Raw genomic sequence first — 17027 nt, forward strand, 5'->3', positions numbered from 1 at the left:
CAGATACTTAATGATGCAATAAAAAAGGGAAAGCCTGTAACTATAGGACCAGTATAGCCAAAAGGATTGTCTCTGAATTAAATTTCCTAAGAGGTTTATCTGACTGGCGAACAATAAATTCAAATTAAGACCACTAAAATCAATATAATAATCACATTTTGTATCCCTGAGGAGCCATCAGGAGCCAATTGTGAGACTGCAAAAACCTCAACTTAAATTAGAAGCTGTGATCTGAATACTTGCTATTGTGTTTCAGTGGTACTGTTTTCTATAAGCAGAACTCAGAAAAGGAGAGAAAACTACATGCACAACAAAGACCAGGAGGTTAGAGACTTGCTGCATGAATTAAGGATGCAGTGTTAGCCTTTGCTACAAATTCCTTATTTTATATTCAACTTAGTTCTTTAGACTTTTGCCTAAGATAAGGGATGTACAAATAAAAGTTGTGTTTGTTTGTCTAAGATAACATCTATAAATACATATCTGGGGAAAAAAAAAAAATCAGCTAATGAACAAGGTTCTTTCTATGGAAGCACGTTATTTCTGAAAGAGCTGCAATCTGTCTCCCTGTGTGCTGGGAAAGAACAGTCACCAGCATTCACCCTAACTTAGATTTTTGTCTCAGTTAATTGAAGTATTTTCTTTCTTGTTTCCTTTTGTACTGTCTGATAAGTCCTTTGTGAATAACACTATGTTCCCTTCAATATCAGCAGCAATTTTTTTTTTTTTTTTTTAGGATTACATCCTTTCTATTATTTCAAAAACAAATAGATAAATTAACTTATTGCACTGAGCCACTCTGAGACTACTCTAAACAAAATAATCTTGAGATGTGTTTAAAAACAAATGTCTTCCTGCATGGAACAGATTTTCTCCCCTTTTTTACTTTTTCTTTTGCTCCCTTCCCCCCCACTCCGCTCCCCCCTTACCTTCATTACTTCTCACATCTATCTCCCAAAGATGCAACAACAGGATATTCAGAAAAACTGCTGCATACTGAGAATCCACAAGGCTTCTGAAGAGCCTTTCAGCCTACCATCTTTGATTGCCTCTACTGGGATTCACCTTTCTTAAACTGCTTCTGAGGCTTGGAAAAGTAGTACGCATTAAAAATCCACAAAACACCACTTTAGGTAATCAAGTACATCTTAACAAAGCTGTTCACAATCCTTCCTACAGCAGAGAATGTGGACACCTCTGTCCACATCTATCATCTATCACTGATCTCTACAGGCACACAAAAAAATTTGTGAGAAGGGTGAAGGCAGCACTACGCCCCTCACTAAGGAGACAATCCCAGTTACACATGGTGTGACCTGACCAAAAAGACCATTATGAAATTCCCTCTGTATGCTCAATCAAAAATGTATGTATTATTTACACATAAGATAGTTACTTCAGTATTTAATCCTTTCTACTGTGAAATACAAGCAGCTATGTTTCATCAAGCTCGAATAATCATCTGAAACATAATTTGCATTAAAGGATCAGTGAAAAATTACATGGTTAATATCAGGACATTTTATTTGTAAAGGGTAACCAGCACCCAATTATTGCATCCACGTATGTAACTCTTTTACATTCCAAACCAAACCCAGTTTAGTCCTTTTTCGATTTCAGATAAGCTTTGAAATATTCAGACATACGCAAGCCTTAAATCTCTGATACCAATTTATTTAACAAGCACCATCCTATCACTAGTTACCGCTCTTTATCTTGCCTGTGGTTTAAAATGCTAAATTGTTCATACATTACATGTCAGGAGTATCTTGGACTATTTAGATCGTCTTTAGGACTAGAAATTTGAACACGCAAACTGAATATGCAAACACTGTCCTCTCCCCCAGTTTTTCCCAAGAAGTTTACCAGGGCGCAAAGCAAGTCTACTGCTTCCAAGATGAGCTCCTGATGACCAATTCGTGTGACTCCAAGGTCTTCCAGCTCTTGATGAGTAATGCGTAGTAGCTGGTCGCCACTAATCTTCTCTCTCTCAAAGTTCTTAATATATTGCTGCAGGCAATCATCAAGACCTGCAAAAACAGAATAGAAGCAGGGAAGACAAGTTAGCAACATTTTATACTGCCATACAAAATAAAACTGGGCTGGAACCAAAAATCAAGCCAATGGATGACACTTTCCCTACCTTTAAGAGGAACATTTCAACATTACAAGAAAATGAATGCTACCCAGAATCTTAACATTTGGAGAGCTATGGCAGCCACAGCTTTTCCACCTGTGGATGGTACCAGCTACTCCTGAACCCCGAACATAGCCCTGAATTCTTGTAGTATACTGCACCATGAATGCCTGTCTGGCAGCCCCTAATAACAGATATGTTAGCAATGCCTCCATTACATCTCGGAGGGGAGGGGAGGGGAGGGGAGAAGGAATGGAGAAAGACATGCTCCTTTCTCCAGGTACGGCATATCAACATAGAGCAAAGAGCGCTGCAGAACATGAGATAATCCATCATCCATTCCTTCCCAATCAATCTTTGCCTAAGAGGGCCAGATCAGTATAGGGAAGCTTTGCAGCATATGCATCCTTGTGCTAAGGGGATAAGGAAAACTCTTGGGTACTTCGTGGTCCATCTAAAACTTGTGTATGAATACCTTCCGATAGATCATGATGATTGATACCAAGTAGCAGGTTTTGACAAAAACCTGAATGCATTAATCTAGCAGAGAGATATCACCTTTCTGATGGCTGTCTTCAAACAACCCTCTCTCTAATGCTAAAAAGACATCTGTACATTAGGTTGCAAGGAAGTGAGAACATTTTAACCTGCTAATCAAAATGTCTGAGAAATCTGAAGATACATTGAAAAGATCAGTCTAACTGGTGAGCCCAAGCTGACACACAAAAGCCCCAGCTTGTAACATAAAGCTTCTCTGAAACCGGTTTTGTCGTATTTTCGTTCTCTTTCACCCCTTTTAGGGTGTATCCACAGCTCCAAAGAGACTCCTATGAGGAACATGTTGGTATTCAGGGATACCCCAGTGCCAGGCCAGCCTGACATTCCTGGCTCAGTTCTTGGGCAAGCGTCACTCACATTCTGTGCCTGCTACATCCAACTGAATGTGCCCTGCACATATCAGTACAATCCTCACATGGCTTTCACTTCTAGAATTCACACACCAAAACTAAACCACATACAAACACACTGTAAATCAAATAATCTAGGCCCAAGATAGAGGAAACTCTCCTTAGCAGGCCCTCAGTTCCAGCAGCCTCTGACCATGACCTTCTAGAACCTGCTGCCTGATTTCCTGCATCTGAAGCAAAGCCACTTAAAGGTCTAGGTTAATCAAGCATTTGGAGCCATGTCTTCCACTCATTCGTTTCCTTTTCTAATCAAACAATCACTCAAATAGGTCATAGACTCTATTACAGCTTATTAGCAGGGAACAAAACCGTGATTCAGGACAGATAATGTATCACATCCTGCCACACAGCCTGGCTCCCCGATGTGCTTGACTGGCTTGTGAGGAGCTAAAATTATTCTCTAATTCTCCAGTAAGGAAAATACAAATGGTTAAACTTTCAATAAGAACAATGATCTACTAAAGCTTTTATTCTCCTAGGTTTCATCCCTCTACCTCAGGGGAAACTGTATAATCAGAACCACCAAGACTGATCCACAAAATGACCTGGTTGCCACATGTGTGCATGGAAAAGAAGACAGAAACACTCTCTAAAGTCAAAACAATACACCCTGATGCTTTGTGGAGGGCCTCACTGAATTTTTGATAATTTTTTCCTTTGTACTTAAATAACAAATACTCAGCCTTTGGCCTTAGAACTGCTTGTTAATCACAAATAATGTTTCACTGTAGAACAACACAATACACACCTACTCAGTGTGATGTACAAGGGGAAGATCTTAATTTCTCTTTTCTTAGACACCATTGCTTCAGAACATGCCAAACACTGTGGTGTCTCTCTGAAGTGCTAGGCAATGCTCATCATTATTAGCAATCAGAAAAGCAGCAATAAAAATCAGGTTTTCTTTTCTGCATGATACCTGGGAAAGAGGCTATTTACGAAGTCAAACATCTAGAATTCAGATGTTAACATTTAAGTTACAAAAGGAAATTATGTTTCCTTGAGTCTTCTTGAATCCACTTTATTTGTTCACACAGAGACACACGATACCATTATCTTGAATTTTCTGACGTAAACCTCCTTGATTTATCCATATTTGCATCTATTTTCTCCAAGAGCCCTTCTTAGCCCAAGACTTCCATCTGGTATATTAATTGCATGAGCTGTTTTACAAGCACAGTCCCATGCATAATGGCATTGATTTTTTGAAATAAATTGAATATTCTTGACAATACATGAAACACTTAATCTAAAAACATATTAAAAATAGGCCATAGATGTTTTTTTTCACTAAATGACTAAAAAAGAAGACAGTAAGTACTTGTAATATTCCTGAACTTAAGTCCCACTCTGTTTACACAGACTGTTGAATGAGAATAATAACATTAAAATATTCAACGTCATCAGGTATCAAAAAAAATGAATTCCTAGCTAAGAGACTAGCAAAACAAATCCAGAATAAGACATGACAGATGCACTTAATAAACACTCACTGACAGTTAATTCTAAATAAAGCTGTTACTCTTCCTCTTCCTGCTATCTATGTATTTTTGTCATTCAGATGTAATATAGATGGATGCATATAGTTCATATAGGGCATGAAAAAAATTTAAGACAACAAAAATATTACTGACAATTGCTTGACTCACCAATTTCGTAAGAACCACAGCCATGAAAGAACAAAATAATTTAATCATAAATTGCGTGACATTTTCAAAATACCTTGCCACATTTACTTCCCGTCATTCCCTAAATAGAACATCCTTTTTGAAGTCATTTATTTCTGTCATTCTATTTCTTAAAAAAAAAGCAGCAACTCTTTTTGTAAACAAAACTGTGTACAGATAGGAAATTATTATTATTAATAATAATAATAATAATAATACAAAAAGGCTGTCTGCATTCCTTACCCACACCTTTTCAACCCAGAGCCAGGCAGACAGCCACGTTTGCCAGCAGCCCATCAGCCACTGCTGCATTCACATCAACAGGAGAGGAATTTCAGGAAACGGGCACTTGTGCCTCATAATGCCATTTAAATTGGGACAGGACAAGATCTACCAAAATCCATCAGGTGCCTGAGGTCCACAGAGACACCCTGGAAGCTAACTGGGAAAGCACAGATTTCTTAAGAGCACTTTGTCTTTCACAATATTCCTTCAAGTCCAGCATCCACCCAACCTCAATGTAGTAAAACATTTTTCTAGCTGGCATGGTCTGCTCCTCTTCTGCTCCACAATGCCCTCATATCAGAGGATGTCATACAATCCACATAACCAAGGAATCCCAGAAGATAACTCAGTTCGATGTACTAGTCCCTGTTCCTGGCCACGGGTGTGATTAAGTTTGCCAAGCATCTAGTAGTTCTGGATATTTCAAGAACAGTCATTTGTGTCTAAAAATCAGATTTGTTATTATGCTCTGGATACACAAGGCTCTATAGCAGGAGTGTCAAACTCATTTTCACCAGGGACCACATCAGCCTCGCGGTTGCCTTCAAAGGGCTGAATGTAATTTTAAGACTATATAAATGTAACTACTCCTACATTTATACAGTTCTAAAATTACATTCGGCCCTTTGAAGGCAACCACGAGGCTGACAAGGTCCCCAGTGAAAGGCATATCAGGGATAAGAGGGTCATTAGGGGCAGTCAGCATGGCTTTACCAAGGGTAAGTCATGCTTGACCAACCTCATAGCCTTTTATGAGAATGTAACAAGGTGGATGGATGATGGCAGAGCGGTGGATGTGGTCTACCTTGACTTCAGTAAAGCCTTTGACACAGTCTCTCACAGCATCCTCACAGCTAAATTGAGGAGGTGTGGTCTAGACAATAGAATAGTGAGGTGGGTTGCAAACTGGCTTAAAGAGAGAAGCCAGAGAGTGGTGGTCAATGGTGCAGAGTCCAGTTGGAGGCCAGTATCTAGTGGAGTGCCTCAGGGGTCAGTACTGGGGCCAATATTATTCAATATATTCATTAACGATTTAGATAAGGGAATTGAGTGTACTATCAGCAAGTTTGCTGATGACACTAAGCTGGGAGGAGCGGCTGACACGCCAGAAGGCTGTGCCACCATCCAGCGGGACCTGGACAGGCTGGAGAGTTGGGCGGGGAATAACCTGATGGAATTTAACAAGGGAAAGTGTAGAGTCCTGCATCTGGGCAGGAACAACCCCAGGTTCCAGTATAGGTTGGGAAATTACATATTAGAGAGCAGTGTAGGGGAAAGGGACCTGGGGGTCCTGGTGGACAACAGGATGACCATGAGCCAGCACTGTGCCCTTGTGGCCAGGAAGGCCAATGGCATCCTGGGGTGTATTACAAGGGGGGTGGTCAGCACATCGAGAGAGGTCCTCCTTCCCCTCTACTCCGCCCTGGTGACACCCCATCTGGAATATTATGTCCAGTTCTGGGCCCTTCAGTTCCAGAAGGACAGGGAACTGTTGGAGAGGGTCCAGCATAGGGCAACAAAGATGATTAAGGGAGTGGAGCATCTCCCTTATGAAGAAAGGCTGCGGGAGCTGGGTCTCTTTTGTTTGGAGGAGACTGAGGGGTGACCTTATTAATGTTTATAAATACATAAAGGGTGAGTGCCACGAGGATGGAGTCAGGCTCTTCTCAGTGGCAAACAATGATAGGACAAGGGGTAATGGGATCAAGCTGGAACACAAGAGGTTCCACTTAAATTTGAGAAAAAACTTCTTCTCAGTGAGGGTGACAGAGCACTGGAACAGACTGCCCAGGGAGGTTGTGGAGTCTCCTTCCCTGGAGACATTCAAAGCCCGCCTGGACACGTTCCTGTGCGACCTCTCCTAGGCGTTCCTGCTCCAGCAGGGGGATTGGACTAGATGATCTTTTGAGGTCCCTTCCAATCCCAAACATACTGTGACACTGTTTGACACCCCTGCTCTATAATATATCAAACAGATTTTGTGATATCAATACACAAGTAAGTCTCATATTCAACAGCTCGGCTCCTCACCCAAAATAGCCACAGGATCTTTTGAGTATATGTAAAGGTAAAGGTGTTCCAACAATAAGAGAGCTTACAGTCAAACCATATGATGGTGCTCGTCTTCCTTTTAGACTTACTCTTTAAAGGAAATGTAACTTTTTTTTCCCTTCCTTTTTTTCTTGAAAGATGCCTCATCTTATGCTCCAGAAATAACACAGACCTCTAAGGACACTTACTACTAAAGAAGCAGTCCCCTACCCCACATGCTTTCCCCTGAGCTTATCAACCATGGAGTCTGGCAACGCTGTCCAGATCCCACCATACACTCATTACCAGGCCAGTTTGACTGGGGCCTAGAAGAGCATTTGAGATGCTAAGTTAACACATTGCACATCTTTGTCAGCTAGTATACCCCTGAGGTCTTACGTACACAGATGGACTGTTCTGCGCATTAACAGAAAAGGAACAACTATTTTCATTAAGTTTAAAGCAAGTTCTACCTCATCTGTGGGACTAAACAAGTACAAAACTATAGCAAAAGGAAAGAAAGCTCCCCCAAAAGAAACTGTTCAAGAGATTCATTGCTTTTAACATTAAAAAATTTCTCTAGAAAGGTTTCTCTTGCAAGTAGAACATATTAGAGCTGGTTTCCTTCCCTGCTCTGTCATTGAGTTTTGCCTTGTGTGAGCCAAGTCAGAGTTCATCAAATCATTAACAATTTTTAATGGCTTACTGATGTGAAATGGGGCAGATTTCTGTGCAGAGAATTCCTTTTATTACAATGGCACAGTAGAAACTGATCAAGAACTGTTTCATTTTATATTTTCACTCATACGGTTTTCTGGAATAAGACTGCAAGATGCACTGCTATCCTCCAGGGAAATCTTCCACACTTGCAATCTTCCTAACTAATAACACAATTGCACACTTCATGATCTCTCTGAGGTATTATCTTATTTTCATGTGCATAACAGGTTTTCTTTCGAAACAACCAAACCAACAAACTACCCTGTAATTCAGTGTCAGATAAGGTTATGCACATCTGTGGTAATTCAGACTCAAATTACCCTCTCCATGAAATACATTCTCTGGTTCTGATCCCACAGTCTGTTCCTTCCCTGCAAGCAGTTTGGTCTGTCCTCCCTCCTCAAAGAGATCAGAAAGTATTAAGATAGACTATATTTTCCTACAGCTAGATCTGAACTCAAATTTGTAACCAGCTGTTCCGACATACAAGAGAAGATACAGCTCTAAAAATAGAGGCAACTAGGTAGAATATTCTTACCCAAATTGGTGGCAAAGGAATTATTCCTTAAGACTAGAAAATCTCATGTCCTTATGAGCCTTCTTTTCAGTTTGGGTTAAGGGAAAGATAATGAACACTACAGGTTTAACTACCACACCTGAAACTTTTTTATGCTCCCCTAGTAAATCAGGACAAGGATGCACCCTGACAACTTCCCTTGGCAAGCCATTCTTCTGTAAACTGAAAAGTAACAACTTACAGAAAATAATGGAATCATTTTGCACAAAAGGAAAAGACACACAGGTTTCTTAAAAAAAAAACCATAAAATAAAATACAGGTTTGGGGCTTTTCTTTTTCTTTAAATATAAGGCAAACAAATTAATCTTTCAATCTGGATAGAAGAAGTATGCTCTATCTGCTCTATCAGTTGTATGCCTTAACAAACACAAATTCAGGCAATGGACTGTAGCACAGAATTTAACAAGTCATTAAAAAAAGTTTAAATTAGAGTTTAATAAAAGCTAGACATTTATGTAGCACTGTTCAGTGCCTTTTCAGGTTGTAAACTATTCTTTGCTATATTTTTACCCAAACTAACATGATGGCAAGAACCACTAAAACATGAGATATTCAGAAAAACACCATGGTTGCTTTTTTCACTACTCACTATTAAATATGCGTTAAATTTAAGCCAACTATTCTTAAGAAATGACCACCCTAGAAAGTGCATGTAGGTCCACTTCTGCCACACACTATATTTCAAACTTGAGTGTTCAGCTGAGTTCCTGAAAACTTAGAACACTGTGCTATGAATTACGCATTTGCACACAGGCTTTATTTACCCGGAGCTGGTAGGCTACTAGCCTATTTGCTTCAATTACTAAAAATGCAAGCTTTCCTTACATCAAAGAGCAAAACAATCAGCCAGGAAACTTCTCCCTCTCTTCGATCTCAACCAGAGGGCTGCTCCCAGGCAGAGGCAGCCCAGGGCTGGAAATTGTCCCCACCACAGCAGCTCCTGTTTGGGGTACACACTCACCTTTCACACTAGGAGAACTAGAGCACAAGAGAGGAGACTAGGAAAGTCCACAGTCTGACTGTGAGAGACGGGCATTTGGAAATTCTCCATGTCCCTCAGTATGGATGTCACCACAGAAACCGGGAGCAAGCCAAGCCAGCTGCTCCCCCACCTGAGAGGCAAAGATAATTCTCCTTTGCCCACATAAGGGATGCGCACGTAAAGGATGCTCGCTGCTTCAGGGTCTCCAGCACCTCCTGGGCTTCATGTGTGACAAACAGATGTCACAGTTATCAGTGCCAATAGACAGAGCAAAGAACAGAATGTTTTAAGTGGATAGCAAGTGCCTACCATGGATGGTACAGACGCAAAAAAAGTAATGCCCCACCCAGGGGAGCGCTGCAGGTAGGAGGGCGAAAGAAACACCTGAAGCAGCTTTTATTACAGATTAGGTAAAAATTAAAATATTTTTTAAACTGAAAAAAAAAAATTAATTGCTGGACCCAGATTTATGAATGGGTACAGGATTAATTAACCTGTAAAAACCTACATTTTTAGGCAATGAAAGAGAAACACAATGCATTAAAAAAATCCACTAGATATATACTACTACTTCCAAAAAAGCATGTTAAGTCTGTAGAATGAAGAACTTAAAGGACAGATGATGAGAACATGAGAAACAGCAATGTAATCTGAACTCAGCCCCTCCTGAAGGTATTATAAATGCTGAGACTCTGGTTACTAGACCAGAGGTACTGTGTACAGCACAGAGATAAATGAGGAAGGTATCACACTGGGTTCCTGAAGAGATGTGCAAAATGAAGAACTGAAATAAAAGTATATTTTAGACCTTGCGTGTTGCTGTTCTTTTTAAGGTCCTTGCCAGGGGAAGGGCCTGTGCTCAGTTAAAGAAAAAAAACACCAGGGAATGAGGAGATGCTATAATATTATTCTGGGTGAGAATGTGGGAGTCAAAGGGTGTATTTGTAACAGCAGTGGGTTGAAACAGCAGTTTGAGATGAAAGAAGTACTGTCTCAAGTCACTACAAATTCTGTAATTAAAAATCAAATTTTGTTCAAGAAATCTAACTTTGAAGTGTCTGCTGTTTCCGTGTCTACAGATACATTCTCTTTTCACAGTCATCAACTCTCATGAGACCTGGATATATGAACTGTATTGACCATGTTGGCAATAAATGGCAATTTTGTTAATCAGAAAACTGCAGAAAGATCAAGACTGAGTGGATCATACATAGCTCGTCAGCAGCTCTACTTTATAAAGAATTTTACAGGGACCAACTTTTAAAAGGGTTTTCTTGAAAAAAGAAAATGAAAGTTTAAAGAAAAGACAGACTGAAAGTGTACACATAGACTAACTACAAGCATGATTTAAAGATACAGAGGACTGAAGTGGGTGCAGTGTCTAACAGAACATATTTTTAATAAAATCAGTCCTTGCTGATAGACTACTTATAATCAGGGCTTATTATGGCAAGTTAGACTTGTTAATTACAAGAACAATATTCAAAGTGTTCTGTTTAGCTGTTGATAAACACAATCATTCATATTTTTCTGAGTGCTTTTTGTTTCCATTATGCCCATCTGTATAGCAAAGCCAAATCTTTATACAAGCACATACAAGTTTTGCAAAGTATTTGAAATCTTAAAACATAGATAACACTGCAAGAGTGAGTGCCGAGCACTGTTTCTATGAAATTCGAGGATTAGTACCACTGATTATCAATATTGTTCTCAATGTAAGAGGTTATAATTATTGTTATATTTAGGACTCTTATTATTGGATTACAATGACCACATTGTTCAACTACAGCTGTGGCCTTTGCACACGAGAAATGCTGAAGTGTGCTGAAAAGTTAGTGTGGCTGATAATGGCAGCAGAAAGCTCTTTGCTAGTGGAATGGAAAGGAGCCAAACAACCCACAGCATCATTAAATATCAGGAAACCCTCAAATGAGGCTAATCAAAGGAATGCATTCATTCACTCTTGATAAACACTACCACTGCAAACTGCAGGGGCCTAGGGCAGTCACAATGGGGATGGGATGAGAAAGTATGCATTCATTCTCATAATTCAATCTATAAAATGACAGATTTTAAGCTCAGGGTTAGAAGTTCAGCACAATTTGGGAGGCATCTAGAGATAAACTAAAACTATCTGTCCTGTAATATTTTTGGGTTTTTTGTTTGTTTGTTGGGTTTTTTTGGTTGGTTGGTTGTTTTGTTTTGTTTTTTTCCCCTCCAAAAGAATCCTACTTGTATTCTGAACAAAGAACTGACGGGGTAATGGGATGAGGATGTTGGTTAAATATCATATTCTACCGAAACCAGAAGTTCACCAATAAGTTGTCCAAGCATTATAAAGATTAATAGACTATAAATACTGAATTAAATACTCCTCTAAAATCTCCAAGAGGAAATCCCATTACTGTCTCCCTTTTTTCTTACTTAAATCTATGCCGTCATTATTATTGATGCAGCTCTGAGGACATGGAATGTACCACAAAGCTTTGCAAAAAAACCAAGAGGAACAAGTGGCATTGTTATGATGCACAAGGATCCAGACAGTCTAGTCTTATTCAGGGTCTCAGGATGCTAGAGTCTGTACAAAGTAATATACAAGGAGACATGGTCCTGACCCTCTCTTCCTCCATGAAACTCAAGCTGGCTAGCTAATGAAGGCAGACCCTATAACAGCTACTTTTATTTCTACTCCATTTCGCTTTGCAGTTTTCACACTCACATAGTCACTCTCCCATTTTTCACATGTACTCCAGTCTGCAGAATAACTCAAGAGAGGGAAGTCTTCTTGTGTCCAATCAATAGTAAACTTCTTCCTCAAGGTACCACATTTCTGCTCAAATTACCACATGTAAATCAGAATACATTGCAACTATCTTGGCATATAGGCATTTTTTTAATCAGCATTATAAAATTAGCGTTCTAAATACCATTAACCAACATCTATTTGATTTCTGTTTCATTGGATATTTTTTTTTAAACTTCAAACATTAAAATTTTTCTCCTCTAAAATGACTCCTTGTACAACATCTGTCTGCATCACTAGCACTGTAGGGATTTGATGTTTCCTAAGAACCTGCTACCATATAATAGACTATAAGGAGTAACTTTATATTTTAGGGGGAACCAATTAGGAATTCAGCAATTTATTAACACAACAAAAAGTTTTTTCTCAGCAGTGTCCTTCTGACTTCAGAGTTTTTAGAGGTTTATATTAGTGCAAAGCAACTTTACAAGATTAAAAGGCATTTTATCACGGAACATACAAGTTTAAAACTCAGCTTATCACCAAACATAATATATTCCAGTGCCTGCAAACAAAAAGGCTACACCACTGGTTTACACGGGGACAGCAACTGTCCATCCAACAACAGTGTATGGCTCCTACCACTTCTCCAACACATCTCTCAAGCAAGTAGCGAACACTAACAACATTAAATTAGGTTGAAGTGAGCACCACCAGGTTCAGGTACACCACCAATGTGACAATGCCAGAGCTGGAAAGGGCTGGAAAGGGCACAGCATGCCCAAGGTAAAGCAGACCTCCATCTGTCCCAACCCTGGGGCCACAGCTGCATATCTCCCACCCCAACTGCACTGGCACACAGCCTCTGCCCCCCGAACAATTTTGCACCGCACAACGACAAACTACCAAATTGCCAAATATGACTGTCAGCAATGAAATGCAACCACCATATTCCCTAAGGATGGGAGGCTTTTCCTAAATAGGTGTGGTATTGGGTTCTTCAACAGGTCAGAAGGGGCTATAATGCTGAAACACCCCCTCAGGCCTTAAGATATGGAAGTCTTTATTTTCCATCACTTTTTGCCATCTCCCATGATTATTTACAGCTGTGCTTCACACTAGCACATATGACTATAGGAAGTGCAAAGCCATCAGCGTCCAAGCCTACAGCAGGCAGGTGGGAGGGAAAGTTTCTTCAAACTCTGAGTGAACTCCCATTCATTCTTCCTTCTCCCAACGCCCATGCAATTCCCAGGCTTGGAGCTCTCTTTAGCAGAAGCTCACACAATTCAGCACAGTGTGAGATTTGGGACGGTTTTAGGGTTGTGGGCAGAAAAAGCTGTAGATTCCCCTCCACATGACAAAGAAACATCTGTAACTTAAAATCACTGGTCAAATACTTTGATATGTGTAGGAGTGACTTGAAGAAAAAAGGGAAAGCCATACTCCTAATATTCATCACTTCACATACAGTGTCTCAGTAACCATTCCACCTCTCTGCAAAATAGAAATGAATCACATATTAAAGGGGAAAAAACCAAGTAGAATACGTAAGACAGTCAGAAGATGTTTATGTAAGCCAAGCACACCCCTGACATTAACCAAGTAAGTAAATAAGTACTGGTTGTTCTTTCAGATGCCTTCCCATGTTTGCATTTTTACAGCGTGCTCCAGAGAAGCCACATTAAACACACTGTTGTTGTCACAAGAAGGGACCTCCTCTTCTCTCTCCCTCAAATGGGCTGATACATGCTATTACGCAAAATAGTCTAATAAGCTCTGCAAAAGCCTTTATTATAGTTCTTCACCACCAAAACCAGCTTTGCTGCCAAGAATTTATTATGTGAGAAGACATCCTTTTGGAGTAAGCTGGAACATCACATCGCTGGAAAAATAATACAACAGTTGTTGAAGCTTCCCTTTACTTCAGTACTTTACACTGTCCCTCACTACTGGAGAAATCTGTTAATGGTTCAAATGAGGCTTCAAGGTTTATTTGGCGATGCCATCACACAGGATATGTGGATTTCATGCAGCCCGGCAGTGTGGTTAAAAACAATGCATTCTATTTTACAGCAGAAGCAGTTCCTCACTTTTGCCACAATTATGTTGAAGCTCTCTCTGGAGCAGCAGTAGACAAGACGCTAGCTTTGGCTGGGAGTGCTTATATGATGACTTCCACCCATGCTCCAGATTTTTCTTCCGTCCCCTACACTTAATTTACCTTCTAATACCAGCAAAATCATCCTGTGTTCACTGGCTCTATCTGCCTTCTCTCAGGAAGGATTTCAGAATTAAGCCAGAATCCTGAGGATATCACCTGTAACTGAACAGAGTATGTTGAAATAACTACCTACAGTCCTACAAGTACAGCTCTACTACATTATTATACACACAGATCCTATGTATCTTAAGTTGAAAACACTTCCGTTTTAAGCTTCTTGGCTAAGATAATCTGCTTCAAACTATATTCAAAGTAGAAAGCTTTACATAAAAGTATGTGCAAGTACAACTTTACATGCTGGCTCTTCCTCACTCTTCCTCTCACTCATTAAAGGAGAAGAACACATTCCATAATCTACAATATGAACCATAAGCCCATAAAGTGTGAGTGTAACCCACACAACTGGATCATGGCAAAATATATTCATGAGTTGTTTTTATTTTCTTTGGCAATATACTTTTTAAAAATAATGTTATCAGCTCTACATAAGTCATAAACAAATAAAATTTTTTAAAAATGTTGAAGTGACAATCTAAGTTACAGTTTAGCTAGTTTCTCATTTTGTATAACCACTTGCTCATACAATTTATCCATATAAGCAAAGAGCAGTAATTAGGAATTAGACCCTTCAAAGACTGAATTAATGTTCACCGACATATTAGTCTCTTTCAAGTCTCGTCAATGTTATATCCCCAGGAAAGATAAATGAATGTTCACATGGAAAGTAATGTGTGCACGCATCAGGCAAAATTAATAACAAGTTGTTTTTTAACTGTTAACTGCATAGCACTAAACTGATGGTATGAAACCTGTTCCTGAAGCTCTTTCCCAAGGAGAGGATGAGGTACTTCATTAAATACTGGTGTTACACACTATATACATTTGTGCAAAATGCTGCAGTTTGGTGCTACTAGCATTTTATAATGCACACATATACATGCATTTACTTAATCAATTCAGAGGCCTCATGCTCGCAAACTCAAAGAAAAAGCTGAAATCCCCACACTTTGCCACTGTTGCAGGCAACACTGAGAACCACCTAGGGGAAGGTGGAAGATGCGCACTGCATTCGTCCTCCCAAGCAACTCATGTAGAAAGAAGGCAAAAACATCACAGAAAACACAGAGTCAGTGAGAGCTCTACTTGTGTGGAGCCCTCCAGAAGGCAGCACAAGGAGAAGTGATGCTCTCCTGCATTTTGCTCAGCCATACTTACAAACAGCCTTGCCTCAAGCCACATGGAAGGTATGGCAAACTAAACCAGAGCTAAGATTTAACAAAGGCTGCAGTTCAACAGACTCTAGCAAACATAGCTTATCAGATGAAAGGAAAAAAAATATTGAGTTTTACCACTGAATTAATTTTGAGTTTGGGTTTCCTTTGTGTGATCTTCACCCTTTAATTCTGCAATATCCCCGGCTGGTACAACTAAATACTTGTATCAGTCAGTGTGGGATAAAGTATCCAAATTATTCCTGCCCATTTCCACAAGATATCACCAGGAGGTAAAAGCTGTTTAACACTTTATGAGCTAGCTATATACAGCCAACTGTAGTATACTTCTTGGTCTCATTCCATTATCTCTTGACCACTTCAGTATTGTTTCCTTTATATCGAAAAGTTTTGGAGAAGGTGTATCAGTACAAAAATACTATTTCATTAGCATCTCATCCAGACCTAATCAAAAGCTGGAATAAAAGACCAAAACCAAAATGTACAAGAACATATCTGAATTTTCACTCTGCAGAGTTTAACTGCAGACTTGTTATATGTACTAATTTTCTTACTGTATGAGAGATTTCTTATTCCGTATTTATTCTTAAAATTGAACCTGAAACATAACATTAGATACCATTTCAAGTAGTTACAAAACCTGAATGAATTAATGATAATTATTATTTTGATCATAGTAATTCTGGCTGACTTTACATGCCTTCCTCCTTGTCACTAAAGACTGAAGGAAAAGACTGTCCCTAACCTGCCACAGACTCCTTTGGTCTCATTAAAAATAAACTTTCTGAACTTGAATGAGACTTAAAGAGTGGGTTTTTGAAAAGACAGATGACATCTTTATTTCCCAGGGCCTGCTCTAAGGTATCAAACGCATCCTTTCCACCATCATTTCCAAATGCCAACCAGTCTGTTAAACACATACTTATCAGCTGTGTTCTGATCTTCTACTGCATCACATGCATCTTAGTGCGTATGTATTATTTCAGCTTCCTGTTAAGAAACAGTAATACCTTAATGCTCTTCAGTTCTTCTAGAATGTCTTCGTTAACTTGAACTATTTTAGAAATAACAGGGCTTTTAAAAATAAAGCATCCATGAAGTCAAGCACTGGTAGATAGGGAATGGCAATCCTAACATCTATAAATATAAGGTGAAATTCCCCTTCTCATGATAGGTTCTGCTCTGCTAAAGTCCCTTTCAGAGCTGGTCCTCTGCATAATGGCCAGTTTCACAACTGTAATAGAGAGAAAAGTCCAAAATGGAATAAACTTCTGAAGCTTTAATATTCATAGTTCAGTATTGAAATTTCAACAAGATGTTGGTATATTTTTGAAAAGTAAAATAACAATATAACAATATAGGACGTGTTGATTTCTGGGACAGTACTTTTTAACAAGAAATGAACACTAAATCTTAGAGTGAAAATTACAATCAGGAGGAGATTCTGGAGACTTTTGACC

General features: G+C 39.3%; 1 protein-coding gene across 7 annotated transcripts in view; it reads right to left on the bottom strand.

Annotated features, from left to right (window-relative positions):
- Positions 1 to 17027, bottom strand: part of CNKSR2 (connector enhancer of kinase suppressor of Ras 2) — a 216539-nt gene that overhangs the window by 176606 nt on the left and 22906 nt on the right. For all 7 annotated transcript variants that reach the window (XM_071812397.1, XM_071812401.1, XM_065858558.2 and 4 more), the window contains exon 2: positions 1867 to 2030. In XM_071812397.1, the coding sequence (XP_071668498.1) occupies positions 1867 to 2030 (164 nt within the window). The remainder of the gene's footprint in view (positions 1 to 1866; positions 2031 to 17027) is intronic.

The sequence above is a fragment of the Patagioenas fasciata genome, chromosome 1, assembly GCF_037038585.1.
Source record: "Patagioenas fasciata isolate bPatFas1 chromosome 1, bPatFas1.hap1, whole genome shotgun sequence".
NCBI lineage: Eukaryota > Metazoa > Chordata > Aves > Columbiformes > Columbidae > Patagioenas > Patagioenas fasciata.